We start from the raw sequence: 21,248 nt of genomic DNA, 5'->3' as shown, positions 1-21,248 counted from the left end.
TTTTTATCTTACGTGTTCTCTGATTTACCCAGAACACACTTAAACTTACAAATTTCTTATAACTTCTTAATAAAACATTATAAGTAAATGAGGCCAAACCACATGTTTAAAATCACAATTATATAAGCTCTAAAAACTTCAAGAGTTCTCTCCCTCCAAAAAATCCTTCAAGGACTTCGAAATTGAAAATACACTTTCTGAATTTCTCTCTGTGACTTTGAGGTAATCAAGGTTTTATTTCAGGAAAAAAAAAAAAATTAAATGCAGTTTCCTTTGAAAATCTTGGGTTTTTTCACTGAGTAAAACATAACCTGTTTGGCCCAGTTCTGCTGCCATTAAAGATGATGGCCATGCTGTTCTAAACTGATGGGAGCACGGAGTCTGTCTCTGTAGAATAAGTGAAAATTGACATTGTATGTTGCTTTGCATTTAAGTCTAGCAGGTATTTTTGAACCTGGCTGCATCCAGGAATACAGGACTGGCTTTAAGCTAGAAGATTCTTTTCGGTGTTTTGTTTCTAAAATCAAGAGGACATAGTAGGCAACCAAGTGGTAGGCACTTAAACAAGATTGTTATGTTTGTGTTTGGTGGAGGAGGGTCACTTTATAACTTCCAAGTCTGGTCTTCTATAAATAGCTGGTGTTTTCAGTAGCAAACAGATGTATAGCTCTTTAGCCAGACCTGAGCTTGATTTTATCTCTGCAGTTGATTCCAATGATACCCTGTATGGTGGAGACTCCAAGTTCCTGGCTGAAATTAATAAACTGTGTGAAACAGTGATAGCACAGATCCTGGATCATCTGAAAACCCTTGGAAAAGAAGAGGTATGTTCTTACTCAGCTCAGTTCAATACAAACCCAAAATTACTTTGGAGTTTAATAAACAGACTGCCTTCTTGACCAGGTGCTGGTCTTTTAGAAAGCTCCAGGAACCTTACAACAAGGGGAAATAAGGTAATTTTAGTTAAAAATTGAATCAGTCGTGTAGGCAGGTTTGTGGTGGAAAGACCTAATGATGTGAAAGAGATCATGTAGCATTTATAATACATTTTTAAGCTGCAGGCTAAAGTTACCTGCTGAGCTGTGTGCTGTACACGGGTAGTCTGATAGAACCGACAAGCAGTAGAAGTTGCTCTGGTGTACTCCACGGTATCGATTGTGGCGCTGCACCAAAGGGTGTGATTCTGCTGCAGTGCAGAATGATCATTGCAGAGCAGCATAATGAGGTTAGGCTTAGCTTTAAATTCACCGGCTTGAGTCCTGGTGTAGTTTGGTTATGGAAATTTGATGGTCAGTGTGGGATAACTTTTTTTTCTTATGAGAGTCTCTCTGCCTGTAATGAGCTCTATGTTGCTGGTATTGCAATTATTGGCCTAAGCTAGAGAGTTGGAGACAGTGCCACAGTCACTCCTTTGACTGCAGTATAATTATGCTTAAAATCTGTTCCATGTCCATCCTTCCTATTGTTTCCTCCTGGCTGTCACCTTTTGTTCTCTGTAAATAAACCGTATTTTATTGCCAGCGAAGTTAACGGTAGCCTGAAATGTCTAATTCTGTAATGGGAAAAGTCAGAATTCATACTTAGTCTGTTACTGGGTAAAATACAGTGGAAAGCACCTTTAATTTGTAAAAATTTTCCATCCCAAAAAGTTGCTAGGATGAAGTCAGGAGGGAGGTGCAGAGGGAGGGGAAAGGTGTTTTGGCTTTACTTTGTTTTTAGTACGGGGTTATATTTGTTCAATATAAAATATAGAAAGCTCTAGGCAGCTTATTGAATTTCTTGATTGGAGTTCAGAGGCTATGAGAGATCAAAAATAGCTTAATGGATTGTATGTGAAAGGCAGGTGACTAATGTTTTTAGTATTACTGAAATAAGGAGAACTTACCATTCTGCTAATGTACCCGTTTCTGTGATTGAACCCCTCCACAACTTCCTAACCACCCTCTATTAAACTGCTGCATAATGATAGAAATCTTGTGGCTTGGAGGCTGAAATGGGAGGGCAGGGGATGATTGGATGGAATGTTTTAGATCGCCTGTTTGCACAGCAGCCTGTAGTGTTTCCCAATACAGAATGTATTAAGTGATACATATTTGGAGGACACTATGCGAAGTGTAGCTTTTTCTCTGCTTTTGCTGTCCTGTTTATCCTTCTTTGAGCAATTGTAGAGAAGTAAGATGAATAAATCCTTTGCTCAAATGCCTCTACATCATTGTACCGTCACCACAGTGAACAGCAGTTCTTTTTCAGAACAATAACAACAGAAAACAACTATTCGTGCACGGCTAAGAGTGTCCAAGCAGGTATTGGAAGGAGATTTTTAACAGAGATTTTCAGGACTGCGTGTTGTGTATTAAGGATTTTTTGCATCTAACTCCTGTATGGAGTATGCGGGTGGGAATGCTTGTAGGGCTGTTGTTTTTGAAAGGCACTTTTTTTTTCCTGCTTTCAGGCTTAATACTTTGAATAATGAGATCCTGTGTTATTTCACTGAAGCAGTTGTTGCATAGAAAACTGGATTTAAAGCTAAGCGGCATGGATATAGGTTCTTGCCCTGCCTTTGCCTCTGTGGCCTTGGATTTACTCCTCCGTCTATCCTTATTTACAAAGGGAGAGCATTTATTTTGATCTGTTGAGTAAAAGTCCTTGAGAGAATTAGATAAAAATTGTTTTGTAAAACTGAATAGTTTTTTGAGGAAGCTGTTGTTGCTGAGGAAATAGAGGCGACGAGAATATTGTCAGAGACCTCCATTTGTGCTAAAGTAGAACCAATCGTAAAATCACTGTGGTATTTGGATTGCTTCAGTGTTGGTGACCTTTTATTATTCATCTGCTTGGCTGCTCATTTAAATGAACAAGCCTCTGATGATTCTGTGATTTTATTGGTTCATTTCCCTTAAAAGCTATAAGGGAAAATAATTTTTTCTCAGAATACAATGCTTTCATCGAAATGGCAATTTGGAAGAGAACAATGTATCTTACGTTAACACAGCATGGTCTTTTCACAGTATTAGAGAATGCTTCATTTATGTGTTTGAATGGAAATTTTCCATTCTGGACAGTTCTGTGAAGTTCAAGCTGTTTCTGGTCATCAGAGCATGTATCAGTGAATCCTCCCTGCCTTTGTGTGGGCGGAAGACTAATCTTATGCTCTGGGTTTCTTAGGAATGTAAATACCTTGCCACTTGCTACTTGGTGATAAATGTCCAGATGGAGTGTGTTTGATTCAAAGATGACTTTTAATCCAAACTGTTAGGAGCTAATCCAAACTGTTAGATCATCATATAGATGATCTATATGATCCCTTCCAACTCTAAAAAAAAATTCAGTGAAATTCAGTGAAATTCAGAGCGTGTTGTTGTGTCCTTGGCAGCGCCATGTTAGGATGGCAGTCTTCCCATGTACCACTAGATACTGGAAGCATCAAAAATGGAGCAGTAGAAAGCAATTCCTAGGTATGCTTTTGAAACTTCTCCTATCAGCACAACTGATTTTTTATTTTATATATACTTATAAAAACTTCAGTTGATTTCACGTGTGTTTAAACTAGAAGCAGAGCTGGAGATAATTCACTGTTTGTGGGTATGTTTTAAATTGAGATGAGGTTAAGCATCCTGAAGAATTTTGTGTCCTTGGCCAAGATTTTCTAAAGGTGGTTAAACATTTTGTTCCTCTTTGGGAGGAGGGAGGCAAGAGAATTTACCTGCTGCAGTTTCTAGAAGACATTGCAGGTGGAGGAGGTGCCTCTTTTGGCACGTTTGCCTGCTGATGGCTCAGCAAGAGGATGGGTGCGTTGCGATGAGGAGCTGTGGCTGGTGGGGAGCACGTCAACTGCACTTCTTTGGCTCAGAGTTGGAGAGTCCTGACTCCCATATTAATCCTTCTATTACGCCATGATCTCTGGCGCGCTGGTGGAGTTTCAAGGCTAGAAATAGGTTGATTTGGAGCATTGTTTCTGCATGTTTGTAAGATACTTGTTAAATGGTAGAAACCAAAATAAATAAATTGGGATTCTGGTAATGGCCTACAGCAGGATTGCTGAGTATGGCTTTGCAAAGTAGGGTCTGGTCCTCCATGAACCATAGGTTCAACATGGAGCACATCTTTCTTGGGTTAATTTTAGAAGTAAATCAAACTGATGGGAGCAGCACTATGAATATTGGAAGCTATAAAATAGATTAAGGACTTTGAAATAGAGATGAACCTAGAGATGGTGCCAGTATAGAGCTAGGAGTAAAATATTTCAGCCTGTCTTAGCGAAGAGGTGTGATACTGCACCCTGAGCCAGCAGAAGGTGTCACTGAGACTCTGAGTACCGTAGAAGGAGGTTCTGGACTGCTCTTTCAAGGATTATATACAAAAGAAAGCATTTTCTCTTCTGACCATCTCAGTGTGCTAGAGGAGGGGTGAAATAAGGGATATGCGTCTTCGTGTGTGCTATATGAATTCTTGGTGTTTTCTTAAATCATTATTTCCTTTTATTATGAACGAACTCGTATCAGCTGCCATTGGTGCTAGGTTCTTCATTTATCCCATGTTAAGACAGTTGTGTAATGAGGGAGTTGAGAATCTGTTTGCCCCATGCAGTTAGTGATTTTTTCCAGTGGGCTAACAGATGTTAAAAGATTCCCAAAGGGCTTCAGGTGAGAGCTTTTAAGGGAACGCAAGGCTGCCTGTCATGGCTTTCTTTAGGAATACCTAGATTTGTATCGCGAGGATCAAACCACCAGCATCACAGTAGTCCTGGAATTAATTTTGGGCTAGATAGTTCAGGTAATGCTAGCAAACAGATGCTCTGTCAGCACAGAGACTCGGCTTAGACTGATAGTCTTAGTACCTTGGAGGAGCCCTACAGCCCATGCCAAGGTTGTGCTGCCACAAGTGTCAGAGCCAGTTGTTTGAAAGCTGTGCATGGGAGCAGCAGCAGGCTACTGGCACCTTCAGAGGAGCAACGTATCTAAACGCTTTTCTAACAGAAGGCTCAAGGTATCCTTATGACGTAGGTGTCCGGCAAAAGTCACTGAAAGACAGGAATGAATATTTGAATTGCTGGCCAGAATTTTGTGAAATACAAAGTTACATGGTCCATTGCATGAAAGATCCTGGGTTTTTTTCTGTTGCGCTATATGAAATTTGGACATTGCTCTGCACTTTGGAGGGGCTAGGACACAAGGGGGTCATGTTCTGGGGTGATGTAGTTTGTTATTTGTTTCACTGTCATCAGCATTATTCCAAAGATTATGGAAAATGCACTGCCTTGAAGGCTGGCAATTCTTTTTGGTGTGGGAATTGCTAGTCCTGTGGAGTATGATGTTGCCAAATAGCTGAGCTGTTGCTTTCTCCTTGCTGCCTGTGTACATGTCCTGCGAGTAGGAGTGCCACCCACAGTTCAGTCTGTTATGTCAGCAGACGTGGCAGCTTGCTGGCAGAGATGTCTCCCTCAAGCTGGAGGTCGGTGCCATGTTACACAAACACTCCTGTTCAGCATCATGTGAGGCCTTGTCTGACTCTTCTTGCTCGTTTTCAGATGTGGTGGGATTTACCCATACCTGAGCCTGCCTCTCCCTTCACTTCACATTGTGTAACTGTAACTGATGAGAAGATGCCAAAATGCAGCCTGTTATACCTACCCCAATACAATGAGAGTTAGTGTGCGTTGCATCCTTCCAGCTCTTCAATGTGTTTCTAGATCCTTTTTGAAGTTTGATTCTTTTTGAAGTACATGTGTTTCAAATTAGTCAAAATGTCATCCTTATTTTCAAGAATGGATTTTATATTTGCATTGATACTGCCTGGAAAACCTCGCTAGTTGATATTTAGATTGGAGTACTGATGCTTCTGCATTCTGCCCAATAATTTAACTGCCCCACTTCTTGTGAGGAAACCTCCGAGCAATTCCCAGGAACCTCTTTGAAGTTTGTATTCAGCAGAAGACACGCAGGCATTAGATGATCAATGGGAAAAAAATAATAGGTAACCCCTTATTTTGCTAATGCAGGATGATACATGGTGATGTGGCCGGTGGCAGGCTCTATGTCTGGTGAATAATGTGGCAAAATGTGGACTAACTGACTGTATCCTATATCTGTTTATCCCTGAAGGATGTTAGTTCTACAAAAGAAATACTACAGTAATACTCAAGCATTTAAGCATAACTACTTTCCCTTTTATTGTTTCCTTTAGTTGTATTTCTGCTCTTTGTGTTACTGCTGCTGGAGTAGACTGTTCAATTGTGTTTCTCTATCTGGTAGAGAGTACAGTTCAGTGCTCCCAAACGATGGTTGTAGTGTTAGCCTGTAAACAGGTTTTGGAGCTCTTGGGATGGAAATTGCTAACGTAGATAACTGTTACAGGAAGAGCTGTCTTCTTGGTTGTTTCATGTAATTAATTTAGTGCTTAGGGAACTTTCCCTGGGGCCTTGAGCAGCTCTGGGCGTTGTATATGCATGAGTGTGTGTGTGTGCAGTTTCTGATGGGTCACATTTGTTCTGCGTGTACAAATGTACTGTGTGTGTCGCACACGTACAGTAGCTGTCTGATGCTCCTTGTTTGGGGCGTGCTTGTGTGCTCTTTTCTAGTTAGCCAATTCTTTAATGGCATGGCTCTCTTTTCCATATTTATCTGGAGGACTGATAACTCAGTGTGTGCCATTTCTTTGATTAATAGCATCTGACCTCTCTTCTGCTGGCAGTGAGAAGGGAAATTAATTTACTTTCAGTCCCTTAGGGAAAGGACAGAGGCTGGATGGCTGCTTTGGTATCATGTCAGGAGAGCACAGGTCACAGAGATCCCTGCACTCCCCATACCCCAACCTCTGCCTCTTTCTTGTAACTTCATATCTGAGCGCTGTATATTACCTACCCTAACATGGAATGAACTGAGAGGGCTGAAGTGAACTGGTGAGTTCATTAATCGAGGTGCTCGGCTGACAGTTTTGGTCTAGCTACTGCTCTGCTGCTGTGGTTTCTGTGTGGAATGGAGCTGCGCTTTTATCAGTGGTCTGTCTTGAGCAAAAACCAAAGGACAGCTGCAGCAAAGCAGTATAAACAAATATGCCTCTCAGAGGCATCCAATAATAATTGGTGCTCTTGGCCTTTTAAAACTTATTTTGTAGTAGGCAGAATTTGCAATAGCATTTTAATTACTTGTGTTTTTCATTCACCCCAAATCAGGGTGGTAGTAGCCCGTAAGCTTAGCACAGGATTGTCTGTGCCCCAGAACCGTTCCGCAGAGGCCGAAGGGCAGGGTCTTTCTCAAGGTCTCTCCTCAGCAATTTTAAGGAGCGTAGCTGCAAATACGGTGCAAATGTGTTGGTATCGCCAAAATTTCAGTGGAAGAATAGCAGGGAAAAATGTCTTTGATTAAATAAATGAAATTAGAATAGACTGCTGGAAAAAGCCTGAAGTTGCGTTAATCTAGATTGATGATTGTGGTCTCTCTAAAAAATATATAGCCATGGTGATGCAAGTGCAAAGTTGGTTGGTGGGAGGGTGATTTCTATGCAATTGTAGGGAGTCTTGAGTTAAAAATGTGTCAGAGCTACATACCGTGCTGTGCCAAAGTGGTATGAGATGTAGGAGTCTTGTGTAATTACTTTATTTACAGCAACTTAGGTTGATTCATGATTATCACTACTTGTTGCATTTTGAATGGAACATGGAAATTATGCCCGTGTTATTGTGTCCGTAATTAGTGCTGGGTATTACAGAACGAGTATCTGCCCCTTGCACTTCTAAGACTTCAGAGAACCCAGAGAGGTTATGCTGGATGTTCTGGGATGATTATATGGTAATACAGGAATTTTTTTTCATTATAGACCCTAAAGCGACAGAGCCAGTTGGCACTGTATTTCTTTAACACTATTTTAGCTCATGGAGATCTACGGAACAACAAACTCAACCAGCTTTCAGTCAATCTCTGGAACCTTGCTCAGAAACATGGCTTTGCTGACACCAAGACTATGGTAAGGAAAATACAATGCAGACAAATTTGACTTCTTAAGATCTTTTTTGGCTCCTCGTTTGGGAAAAGGTAACATTTTCTTGATCTGAATAAACCTAATCTCTTTACAAGTTGCTCTCTTATAAAAATAAAATTAAATGACCTTTAAAAACCAACTTATTTTTAAATGCTTCTTCATGAATGAGCAGCTTCTCCTAATTCAAGTGGTCTGAATTTTTCTAGCACTTTTCAATGTATTTTACACATTAAAGAACTTGGAGATGTTGGGTGCTTTAACTTCTTTTCAGTATAGAAACTCTTTTAAGAGAAATACAGCATTTTTTTTGAGGAACAGCATGGTGTAAGCTTGGAAAGTGGATATTCCAGGGCCTTTAAGACTTAAAGATAGACGTGATAACAAGCTTTGGAGTAAGAAATGTGATATTTAAGGAAAATCACGAGAGTGTCTATTGAAATACCTTGACATAGATTAAATGATGGCCTATGAAATAAGACAAAGACACTAAAAATCTCAAAATATCTTTTGTTTCACACCCAGGTGAAAACGCTAGAATACATCAAGAGGCGAAGCAAACAACCTGAAACGAGTCACTTCACAGACTTGGCCCTTCGGCTGCCTCTGCAGTCCAGGACCTGATGCTGCCTCTTTTCCACAGCCATCTGTATAAGGGAGCATGTAGCTGAGGCCAGAAATCACTGATTTAGATTTTGCCTGGAGGAGCTGAGTGTATTTTTATTTTACGTAGTGTGACAGATTTACTTCGACGAAGGTAAAACTGTTCTGTGCAATAATTTAACCTGAATTTCTGTTTCAGTAAAGAGTATTTTGAACCTCTACAGTTGCAAAAGCCTTTCCAGATCTAATCTGTTGTCATTTTAGCAACAAAGGAAGAAGATAATCTGTACGGATCAAGTCGCAGCCTCCAAACTTCATCCCACTTGCAGAATAGTCTTTCTTCTGTATAGAAAGCAGCATTTCAATATAATAATGCTACTCAGTCATCTTTCTGCTTTGGGACGCTGCCAACATTTGTTTGGTCAGTTCCAGTAAAAGAGAAAAATGCCCGGGGTCTTACTGTTCTGATTTCTACAATACATTTTCACAGACATGTTTATGCTTTCATTTTAGCTCAATGGTGTTTTGTAAAATGGAAGGAACCTTTAAATGCTGTCTGCAAAGGAAAATGGAAATGTATGCAAAGTACTCTATATTCGCTAAGTACACTGTATCACTGAATAAAACAATTTGCAGTTCATCCGTTTGTTCTGGGGGAGTTTTTGCGTATACAAATTCATCACCTTACCCTCAGGGAATTTAGTTACATGTGCTGCTATTACACCTAATAAATTTCACTCTCCCCACTTCTGTCCCACGGTAAGGAGTAAGGAACCATGTTGAGACCTTGCATCTACTGCTGCTTTTGCTTAGCGGTAAGTATTTTAATGAGCTAAATCCTTATATGGATATTAAGATATATTTTTGCAGAAAAACGTTTTATTTTGTTAAGGCTAAACAAGCAATCAATTTTGTTAGAATCATATACTTAAGGAGTTAGCAAGCTGATAATAAATCTAAAATATGTATTTTGTGTTAAGGTGGTAAAGAATTGATACAAGACCCTTTGGTCCTGGTACAGACTTACATGTAAGCAGAGTAAAATTGCAGGAATACAAGATAATGATGAAGTGGTATCGACTTGATACAGAACCTTTCCAACCTTTAGTACATAGGTATTTTAATTATACTGACTTTCCTTAAATAATTCTGTATAAAGTGTGCACAGACAATGAAATGATCGTACTGCACGTTATCGTGTCCCACTGTAATGTAGCTTTCCTTCTTGCTGCAGCTGCACAAAACAACTCTCAGCAGCACTTTGATGATTCTTCCTGTTGGGCTTGGAAAAAAAAACCACAAACTGGGTAAGTGGGATTAAACTCTGAGCTCTCTAAACCTCCAAGTGGGTCACACCAAGCGGCTGTGGTACGGCAGAAATTGCTCTCTGAGGGCAAATGTCCTGCTCTAAAACCAGTGCGGAGTCCTTCCAGATTCTATCAAATGGAAACTCTTACAGGAGGGTTACAAAGGTCCCGACCCTTCCTCTGCCCCGTGCAGGCACCAATTTTTGCCTGTTGTCTTTTGAGCATAGTGTAACTTTGGTTTCTTTCTTGATGCAAGACCGCCATGAGAAATGTTTTCAAATGTTTTACTACTGTTTTTATTAGTGCAAAAATAGCTCAAGGACAGGCAGAAAGCTCTGGATAGTTATCAGGAGCAAACTCTAAACATCTAACATAGAAGCTAACATAACCCCTCTAATAAACTTTTGGCTTACTTCCATGTCTGAGCAAAAGTAATTTTAGTTAAAGCACTCTACTTATTATAGACTTCCTCTTTCTTCTGTATATAGCAACTATTCAGGCCAGACCAAGTTTGACTGCTTGAAAAAAGCTGACGGTTTTTCCCCAGGTATGGATCTTGTTTCTCAAACTATGACATTTTCATGTGCACAGTATTATCAAGAGCAAGGTGCCAGGCCACCCACAAAGCTATAGTTGAGCAACACACCAGTATGCATTATGCAGTTCTAGATGAGAAAGTGAATCCTTATCCACAGGCAAGGTAAGGACCAGTATCACCTTCAGCATCATCATCAGTGGCAGTGCAAGACCAGTCACTACCCATCCAAGATTGGCTCTGCAGCAGAAAGCTGTACACGCTGTCCCTCTCCTCCTGAATGAAGTCACTAATTTAAGTAAAGCAACAGCTGAAGCCTATTGCTGAGCTTTGAGAGCACTGGTGTAAAACAGCCTCACCCTGAGGTAGTACTGGTTTTACATGACACTTAAGGAGATGGTTTCCTCAAAGACAAGTTCAGATCCTGCAGGAAGTGGTTCAGCATCTCCTCTTCCTAGGTATGGGAATGGATTCAGGGCAAGCCCTTAAGCTGGAGCCTCTGCATAATTTTCACTTCCCCTCAGGAGTTGCCCAAAATGCACCAGAACCAACTGCTGTTTTGTTAAGTATACTTTCAGTTGGAGGCAGCTGGTTTCAGGTGGAGCAGTCCACCGGAAAAGACTACTGTGGAAATTGAGGTTGCCTTAAAAGAGCTAGAAATATAGTAGATCAGTTGGCAAGAGCTTATCAGAAAGGATAAGGCACTGGGCAGAAAAACAATGAGGTGGGTAAGGAGAGACACTAACCTAATTCTGGGGAGTGAGGTTCCCCTGCAAGTCGGCCACTATTACACTATAGCAGGCATCCATCACTTTTTATCACTCACTGAGTGAAAAATGTGAAGACTTTACAGAACACTAAAATCCTTTTGAATCACTATGATGTAGCTCAAAAGAAATTTATGAAATCAGTATTTTTTAAAAAAATTATTATGTTTCAACTTGTTGCAGGCATTGCCCATATATCTCCAATGTTTGAAGGACACCATCTCTTGCCTTGTAGAAAACATTGTAAAGGTTTCCAAAACTTACTGTTTAGCTGAAGTGAGGGCCCATCTGGCGTATGCAGTTAAAAACTTGTACTAGAAGTACCTCAAATTTCTTAAACATTTTGTATTTTATTTCAAGTAAAAAGATGTGGAAAGTGAAAATAAATTTGCCTGTTGAATTTTCATTCTTTTTATTACTTCAGAGTTTTAATCTTCAAATTTTATAGATCTAGTTGTATATTTGTCTATGTATACTTTTTTGTTGGCAGCAGGTTGAAATCCAAGACCAATTCCTCTATGTTGCTTCAAGTCCATTGCTTTATCAAATTCCATCTTCAGAGCCTGCTGTAACTTCTCCTCCCCTTCCCTGTTCAGAGCCATGTTTGGTTTGTTTGTAGTCGCTGAGAGATTTTGGATGGGCACAGCGCCCTTTTTAAAGCCACCCATCAGTCTAAAAAACTTCATTTCTTCCTCAGAACTTTGAAAAGCAGCTGTACTCCACTGGCCGAACTTTGTACCCTGTGAAGCAAAACCAGGTTAACGCTAAAACTAAACAATAGCAAGACCAAGGAAGGCAATCTCTGGCTGTGCGAGAACAGAACCAGCTACAGAAACGTGACGGGGCTGCCAAAGCTGGGAAGCAGTCGTTCCATGGGCAGTACCTCTCAAAGGACGTGGTAAAAGAATGACATCACCCTGCACGAGTGCATCTTCATTAGCATTTCAGCTCATTTAACCTGGAGACAGGGTTTAATGCACTTTTAGAATCTCCTTTCCCTCTGTCTTTAGGAATCTTGACTTCTGTGCTCTCTGGGTAATATTTACCTAGCTCAAAGAGCCAGACATTACCCGACCTCTTATTCCGAGGCAACTGTCAGACTTAATCCTCTTTCACTCCATCACTTTGCACTGTTAACGTTTATTTTCCCACTGCCTAGTTAGGTAGCTGTTGTTTTCAGCAGTGTTTTGTTATATTAGTTTTAGAGACAGTGTTCAATCTGGTGCATATGCTTTAAGTAATACTTGCATTCTCATCCCACTAATTACCACTAATACTGCAAGGGGGCAAAAACCGAGAGCATACCCTTATCCAACACGTCTAAATATAGGACTCTTAAAGCCTGCCCTCCCTCGCATTTTGCCATTCCTTAACTCTGCCTTTCACTGGATTCTTTGAACTAGTTCACTCCAGGATTTTTGTCTGCAGATACTGGCTATTTTCTGAGAATAGAGGTAATGTCCAAGTAAAATCAGAATTTGGCTGTTTCTGGACAACCCAAGATACATCATAGGATTTACAAAGTTTATGAACTTGGCTTACCTAAGAAAGGCTTCATTATCTATGGATCTTATTTGACTCCTGAGCTATAGGTAGGAGCTGTGCAGTTATTTGTAACTATTTCTGGCAGGACTGCTACTCCCAATTTTTTCTTTAAAATGGGGGGTGATATTAAATAGAGGAATGTTTGATCGTTAATTAAACAGACTGAGCTGGCTACATCAAAGGAAAAAATACGAGTTTAGTGGTGTGTTTATGTCAGCCTGAAATCCTTCCAACTGAACAGTTGTAGCTTGCATGAAACAGTCGTTCTCCACTAGACAGCCAACATAACACACAGCATGCTACGCAATATTGCAGGCAAGCTGTAGCAGGTTTTTTTAAGTTAAAAAAATGCAAGGCTGGAGTATTGTTCACTGTCAATCACAGGCCAGAATACCTGCCGTTAAAAGAAAGCTATCTATAATACCTTAGTATTTTTACCTTGCTCAAAGACAAGGTAAAAATACGAGGTTGCTGTTTAAGCCCAGGTCTGTGACACAGACGCGTGCACATGTACACGCATATGCGTCCCCCCTTTGGAATGGGAGAGAGCTGCACAGATGCAAAAATAATTATGGCTTGTCAAACCCTGTAATTTTTTTTTAAGTGAATTGCTGGCAGGCACTATACACAACTCTTGCAGCAGCATTTTCAGCTCACTCTTTGTGAAGCTGATGAATTAGTTTTCATAGTTTCTATTCTGCTGCATAGGACTAAACAGAGAGAGATCAGCACCAAAGAACAGAGATCCCCTGCCAAGGATGTCATTTCTCTAAATGACTTCAGAGACTATTAGATAGATGCAGTTCCAGAGCTACTGCAGTCTGCCTCCCGCTATGTGAAAACCGACAGGAGTTGTTTCTGGCATTTGTTTGAGGTATATTCCAACTTTCTAGGCATCTGGCAGTCTTGCAAAACAACCAAGAATCCTGAATTACAAGTAAAGCTTTCTCTCCTCCTCAATCTTACTACCCCTGCTAAACAGCACTGCAGCAGCTCCCACTACCTGACTGCAAACCTGTCAGGAGGCAGGCTGAGGAGGATGCAAAAGCAAAGAATAAAGAATCACCTTTCAAAGAGGTGAAGGAAGGAAGTAGAAGTTAGGAGAGGACTGACTGTAAATATCACCCACGTGTATTATCTGTTGTCATCCCCTTCTACTTTTCCTTGGGCACCCCCTGTTTCTGAATGTCTGCAGTCTTCCAGACAATTCAGGGACTGCTATATCCACAGCCTAGAATTATTTATATTTCACACTAAGCAGAAAATGCTTCTGTAGCAATTTGTCGTGGCTCATTCTCCGGGGGAACCAGAGAAAATTTTGTTTTTGAGGGAATTAGAACTCTGTAAAATGCCAACTGCTGCTGGAGTTCACTGGTCAGCTCCCAGACTCTTCTGGGATTGTACTGACTCGTTATATAGCATGACCTTAAATTTACAGTAAGAAGGAAGGCTGTTGTGCCAAGCCATGTACCTGAGCCACATACAAAAAAGACTGCAGTGCCTTTTTCAGGAACTTGCTCTGGGACACAATATTTCCATCAGATCAAGGTCTAAGTTCATACATACCCGTTCCACTTTGGGACTGAAACCCTTAGTTTTGCCAGATTCTCTATCGATTTCTTCTTGCAGAGCCTGCCGCCTCACCTAGCACGCAGAAAAAACAGCACAAGACACTATCTTCTGTGTGTTAAATGACAGTTAATTTAATTCATAATGGAAAGGGAAGAATAAAATAATTAGTTATATTCAGAGTTTTGCAAGGATAATTAAAAAGTTACATGTGATCCTTTTACACACTCAACACAAGAACTGTGATTTTTCTAGTGGTATTTTAAACGAACATTTTGCTGTATCAATCTAGTTGATTGCTAGTTTAATCTTCTAACTGCAGGTAACAGCTACACTGAAACTGCCAACATTGATGAGAGGCAAAGAAACCCGTATATAACCTAATAAGCTACTTAGAAGCTTCTAATAAGCCTGGAGTTGTACGTTTTGGACTTAACCCATGGAAGGTAAAGCACATTTTAAGCAGAGCTCTGTTCAGGGAAATCTTGGCACAGGCAAGCAACAAAGCAGGTTTTTTGTTACAAATTCTATCCATACATTAAATGCTGACTTGCTTTAAATCTTAAGACAATTAAGACAAAGCATACCTTGTCTATGTTAATTTCATCACAGTTTCCTTTTTTTTCCTGCACAATAGTTACATCATCTTCGTGTTCCTGTAAAACAGGAAAAGGCTTGTATGAGTATTTTTATTCATTCTGGTTAATTAGAATTTACACAGCTCTGGTCATGATAGTAGTAAAAACACTAAGCAATACAGTAGTACTGTTCTGGAGCAATAAATAGTCAGATCTAAGCTGGAAATGCCAGTTAAGCCTGTGTATGTCTATGGAGAGACTTTCTCCCCAAGGAAGATACCCTTTTTTAACAAAGAGGATAAAAGAATTTTTTTAAATTCACACATTAAAAGGGACCTGCCAACATCACTTGCACATACAGTAACATTTGCAGACAAGGTCACTTCCAGTGAAACTGTTTTATAAAAGTTTAAATTTATACCTGAAAAAAGGGACAGAGTGAAAGTTAAAAAAAAAATTAAAAATTTGGTGGTAAGATAATGGCCCCTCCGAAGGCACAGGACAAGCTTGAGGCTTGTTGATCCCACTAGCCACTTCAAAAAAAAAAACAAAAACAAAACCCAAACAATCGAGAGGCAGCTGCATTGAGCTCCATCTTGTATAAATGCAGAATAGATGATGGTCCCCAAGAAGCTTCCAGTCTGGAAAGAGCACAGGGAGAGGCATGACACGTACATAAAGTGTCTCCTACAATGGCAGCAAACAGCATGTTAGTTCCACAGAGGAAAGCAAGGACCAGGGAGCTGATGTGAGGAGACAGAGCAGCTCCGGCAGGGATGGAGGGGCAAGAGATAAATCAGTGGGAGAGTCCATAGGCAGCCAGACACCGATAACTCTGCCACCAACTGCAGCCCTTCAGCAGCTTCTGCTCCCATTGACTGGCGTTTCTAGATCATTGCTCTCAGCCTTTCTTTTCCAAATTTGTAATAAGGATAAAATTTTTGAGCATCCAGTGTAACAGGATAAGTAGTAAGTCCAGGATAGTGGTAAATTAGAGCCATAAGCTTTAGACCAGCCTGGAAAAAGTGGCCAAAGTGAAGATCTATTGATACAGCTACCATAATAATCCAAGCATGAAATAGCCAGGGAACACTAAGAAGACAAGGAAAAGATTTGTAACGTACCTCTGTCAGCAGAAGCTGCTGTTACTTTTTTGAGAGTTTGCAGGTTTATTTAAAGCCATGAATAATTTACCTCCTTTTCCAAAGCTACCTTTTATACATTGATTTCACACACACACACACAAGTACACACACCATTAAAAATGTGAGAACAGTCTACAATGAGGAGAGCTCATTCTCTTGGATGAAAAGAAAAAAGCCAAAACCTAGGAACAAGCCCCAGTTTATTTCTAGATGGCCTGGTACTGTCTTTTCAGATCTCTTAAAACAAGCAGGAAAACTGTTGTGACAGGATTCTGCAAACAGCTGCAATGTATTTTTTTTTTTTTTAGCTGGAAGGTCAAGTGGCAGATGAGGAAGGAGGAAGGGGGCACCCCCTTCCCTGCTGGTTCACAGCCGTGGATGACTGGCTGACGGCTACTGCGTGGCAAAAATCACCCCTCTCTGGAGGTGTGCCAGCCTTCCCCCAGCGTCATAGAAGGGCAGCACAGTCACACATGGTAGGATTATGCTCTCTGCAAGCAAACAACTGCAAAGAAGTAAACCGAGTCCTCACTCCTCCTCACTCTGCCCAAGCTGACTGCAATGGCATGCAGTGGGGAAAATGATATTAAGTGGGTATCACTCCACATTGTCTTTAAAAACTTACTCTTTTGCTTGCTGCAGAAGCCCAACAGAGGATTTTTGAAGGCATGCATCATGTGCGTGACACACTAGAGACTAGAAAATGGCACAGTAAAATGAAGTCCAGGTTACCAGCTATTTATTACAGCAGTGTCTTTTGGCCTGGCAGGAACTAGATTTCTCTAGGACTGATTTACCCAAACTTTTCAATCTTCAGGAGAATTTCTCTGAAGTGGTTTTTATTATTAAAGGACAGAGCTGAATATGGGGAAGAGAAACAAAACATGCATCACCCTATGCCCTGCTCCTCAATTGTTTGCAAAGTATTTGCTGTGTTTTCCATTGTAATTGGTCATCACCCTCATGCAGGTTTACTTCTTGTTGTTAGGCTCATCTTGTCTCTACAGAATGTGAGCAGCTGCAAGAGTCCAAATAATGTCTAAGAGTCTCAAAAAGACAATGTCAATTTAATTAGAAAATATATCCCAGCAACAAAACCAGCTTGTCCTTTGAAAGGTCAAAAGGAGAAACCTCAGTAAAAAGCCCCAAGCATTTGCTCACCTCATGACAGATGCGCATACACACTCCCAATACAAATCTTTGGGGAAAATGCCTGTATCTGGGTCTCCACAAAGGCTGAAGAACCTGCTTATATAAATCTATATTTAATTATTAGCATTAGACCCCAGAAAGCTGCCAGGTTTCCACAGAACATGAAGAAACTGTGTATGTGAGTGCATAACACTCACAACACTCGTAACTCCCCGAAGCGTGTTTGAGAGGCAGGTAGCACTATGGCCCTAGTTTACAAAAACCTTCAATGATGCTTCATTAGCTAGTGCATGACTTTTAAACAAGCCAAGCGTTCCAAGTTCTTGATAAAAAACAACTGGAGTGTAGTTTCCCATTACCTATGAAAAAAAAATAACAAGCTCCTAATGACCTGCAATGCGCTCTTTTCAAAGTTGCATAAGCACCTAAAAATACAGATAGATACCTACTGAATTTCTGAGCTTCTCGCAGCTTAATTCCCAACCACAACAACAGAGGTTAGGCATGTAGGTACTAACTTTAGGCACTTAAGTAGCTTTAAAATATGACCCTAGGCAGATGAAAGAAGAAAGTTTTTTTAAAAAAAAAAAAAGCTAAAGCAATAAACCAGATCTTAATAGACTAATTTTTTGGGAAAAAAAAAAAATCAAAGAAGAAACCTCTGTATTTCAAATCTTTCACCAGTTCCTCTCCACGTTTGCTTCACCTCAGCAACGGCAGTACTGCAAGGCTCCGGCATGGGATTTCCTCTAACAGTCACCCTGGATACAATTCCAGTTGCCTTCAGTTACAATTTACACAGCTCTATCTATTTTCTTGCACGGTTGTTTGGTTTTTTTTAATTAAGAATTTGTGTTTAGGTTGTTCTCTAGTATTTTTCTGTCAGAATTTATACAGCTGTGCTCAAGGCCTAGTCTGCACTTGTGATTCTTAGTTTCTCTAAAGTTTTGTCCAAGTTAGACAACAGGTTTTGGCTAAGTTTCCCCCTTGTTTCTAACACTACGCAATTTCAGCAGCAACAGCAGCAAAAGCTTGAGGAAAAGTCTAACAAACACAATGAGATGCACTCGTGCTGCCAGTGTTAGCAACCTGCTCACCTTAAATGACGTAGTATTAAAATCCTGTTTTATAGGAGTGTTGCTACTTTGCTAAGAGCAACTTAAAAAGGGACAGAAGGACATCTGACTGTACATACTAGTTTTCTTTTTGTGCCAATACTTGCTGTTTGTTCTAATATGTGATTTACACATTTTACATTTTCACAATTGAAACACTAGAAGACTGCAGCAGTAGGCATTAAAAATACTTACCCATGTTTCTCAACTACTACATGCTGAAATCAACAGCTCAGCTGATCCTGCTTCTCAAAAACCAAAATGTAACCTACGGGTCTGAACAGGCAGAACAGCCAGCCAAACAGGAAACTGCCTGCCTAGAAAGCTTTCAATGCCTCAGCAGGAGGGCACAAAGATACACTCTTCTTTACAACTTACCAGTGCCTTATTTCCCATGTCTTCTCTTTTGATCTTTTTCTTTTTTGTATTTGCTTCTGAACCTGGTTCTTCAGCAGAGTCCTGTGGTACTTCTTTTTTTCTTTTTTTCCTTTTTTTGTCACAGAGCATATGATTATTCGTGCATAATACCCTATCTACAACAACCCCCGTGACACATTCAGCTCGCTTCATTTCACTCTCTTTGTTCTTTTTACTGCTTTCTAGTAGAATTATTTTTTGGCTTTTAGATGCACTGTCATTGCTTAAAGAAACTTTTGAATATGTTGTTTCCTCCTCCTCTTTCTGAATCTTCTTTTTCTTTTTCTTCTCAATTACTTCATTATTATCCTTGATATGCTTCCTGGATTTTTTTCCAGAAAGCTCTTTTTCTTCAGACTCAACTTCTTGCTGTACAGGGGGACGCTTATCAGGAGCTCTGTGACTGTAGCCTTGGTCATCTTCACATGTTAAGGAAGAAACATCTTTGCTTCTCTTCTTCTTCCTCTTGGTCTCTCTGATACTTTTAGAGTTCTCAGTCATGTCCTCTTCCCCTCTATTTATGAATGCGGTTTCCTGGAAATTCTTTCTTTGCCTTTTGCTGAAGTCACTTAATGCAATGGGGCTGTCAGGAACTTCATAGATGTTGTCCTGAGTATCTGCTAGTGGTAAAAAGGAGCTGGACTTATCTTTCTTTTTCTTCCTCTTCTTTCTTCTCACATAATTCTCCCCATCATTCTGGATAATATCTGTTCCATGGTTTTCGCCAGTAAAAGCTTTTTCTTCTGAAATGTATTTGTGTGGTTTTTTATGAACTTTTTCAGACTGTTTATGTTCACTGTCCTGGATGTCCTCTAATGAAAAAGAAAAATTGGCTTTCTTCTTTTTTTTCTTAGGTACTTCCTTTTTTTTCTTAGTTACTTCATCATCCAATTCCAAATTCAAAGCAGTATTTTTTCTACTTTTTTTAAAAGCAAATTCATTTTCCTTGGTACCATCTGTATGATGATTTGAAAGCTCTGCATCATTACTCTCATTATTCTCCAATGATAAGCAGGAATGACGTTGAACTTTTTTTTTCTTCTTTTTGAAAATTTTAATTTCTTCTTGAGCTTCTGAATCCAGATGGCCGCCTACATTCACAAAGCTTTCTGAATGTGCTTCTTCCAGTAATTCAGAGTCAACTTTCTTTTTCTTGTTTTTCTTCTTCTTCTTTTTCAGTTCTAATTGATCTATACAGTTATCTTCTATTAAATTTTCCTTTTTCCTTACCTTTGTTTTTGTCTCAAGCTGGTTGTCACCCTCAGTTTTAATGACAGTTTGAACATCTTCCTCAATTTTAATGATAATATGGCTCCTACTACTTTTCACCTTTTTCTTTTCCTGTACAGGTTCCACAAGAACTTTTCTCTTTTTCTTTTTTATCATTCTAAAAAATGAAATGAAGATGTTAGCGCACTGCTTCAACAAGATGACGCAAGTCCTAGTCTATTTGGTCTTCCTTTATTCTGAAACCATCCTATATCTCGCATTGTCCCCAGCACTCTTTTCCCCGTTTCACAATCTGCTTTCTGTGACGGGAGGGAACCAAAACTGCAGGGCAGCTCTGAAAAGCCAGTCAACTGGAGTGGTGAGGAGGCGATTCTTTTGTCTTGTTCTTTATTGCTGTCCTAGTTAGTTTGTAACTTTCTGTTTTTGACATCTTTTTGACATCTGCCAAGCATGACATTTTGACACAAATATCTACCTTCTCTTTCCTGAATGACAAGACATATACACGTATATAGACCGGTAAGTATAGTTAAGGTGGGTTTCCATGTATGTATGACTTTTCACTTAACACTGAACTTCAGTTCACTGACTACTTAGCACTACAAGACCCTTTCAAGGCACCTTAGTCATTACCTTGAATTTGCTTGTTTGCGGTTTCTCCTCCTTGCTATCCGCATCCTTTCCGGGGACATTTAAGCCTACAAGCAAGTTACAGCAGAGAGGCCTTTGGGACCCGGTGACAGTTCCTGCCTTTGCTGAGAAATCTGTTTTTACATGGTTTCCCATCTCTTAATCAGTAACTAATCCACGGGATTTCTTTACGTGCCTCTTGTAAGGCACCCTATTAAAATCCTTTTAAAAAAGTCCAGGTAAGCCATACTATGGGTGTATCTGCAGCCACGTCGGGGTTCAAACAACCAGCAGACCTGTGTGAGGGCCGCCCGCTCCTCCTGCCCTCGCTGCCGGTCTGTGCGGGGTTGAGCCGGGCACAGGGCCGCCCAGGCCGGCGGAGGGGCCGCCCCCCCGCCGACCGAACCCAATTTCGGGGCACCCACCCGGCGAGGCGGGGGCGGGGAAAGGGAACCCCACATCCCGCTCCGCTTCTTCCCCCGTTAGATGGGAGCGCCCCGTCACCGCCCCTCTCCGCCGGGCAGCACCGGCCTGAGGCGGCCCGCTCCGACCCGGCCCCGCCGCTTACCTGCCGCCGCCCACGTGCAGCGCCCGCCGCCCCGCGCCGACCCGGAAGGGGAACGCGGCCGCGCCCGCCCCGCGCCGGGGACTGGCGGAGCGGTTGCCGCGGCAACGCGGCGC

General features: G+C 40.8%; 2 protein-coding genes across 2 annotated transcripts in view; one reads left to right on the top strand and one right to left on the bottom strand.

The window, feature by feature from the left end:
* Nucleotides 1-9,216, top strand: part of VPS35L (VPS35 endosomal protein sorting factor like) — a 53,863-nt gene extending 44,647 nt beyond the window's left edge. Inside the window, exons 29-31 of the mRNA XM_074158582.1 lie at nucleotides 706-824; nucleotides 7,816-7,962; nucleotides 8,500-9,216. Of these exons, the coding sequence (XP_074014683.1) occupies nucleotides 706-824; nucleotides 7,816-7,962; nucleotides 8,500-8,598 (365 nt within the window). The 3' untranslated portion in view covers nucleotides 8,599-9,216. The remainder of the gene's footprint in view (nucleotides 1-705; nucleotides 825-7,815; nucleotides 7,963-8,499) is intronic.
* A 944-nt stretch (nucleotides 9,217-10,160) lies between these two features.
* KNOP1 (lysine rich nucleolar protein 1) lies at nucleotides 10,161-21,171 on the bottom strand. Its single transcript, XM_074158581.1, has 5 exons — nucleotides 21,136-21,171; nucleotides 18,669-20,094; nucleotides 14,888-14,956; nucleotides 14,298-14,375; nucleotides 10,161-11,926 (listed from the first exon to the last, which is right to left on the bottom strand). Exons 2-5 carry the CDS (start codon nucleotides 20,091-20,093, stop codon nucleotides 11,615-11,617), a joined length of 1,884 nt encoding a protein of 627 aa, XP_074014682.1. The 5' UTR covers nucleotide 20,094; nucleotides 21,136-21,171; the 3' UTR covers nucleotides 10,161-11,614.
* Nucleotides 21,172-21,248: the final 77 nt, after the last annotated feature.

This window comes from Numenius arquata, chromosome 14 (genome assembly GCF_964106895.1).
Source record: "Numenius arquata chromosome 14, bNumArq3.hap1.1, whole genome shotgun sequence".
NCBI lineage: Eukaryota > Metazoa > Chordata > Aves > Charadriiformes > Scolopacidae > Numenius > Numenius arquata.
Note: the sequence above shows the minus strand (reverse complement) of the source record. Positions and strands in the feature narration are given on the sequence as shown.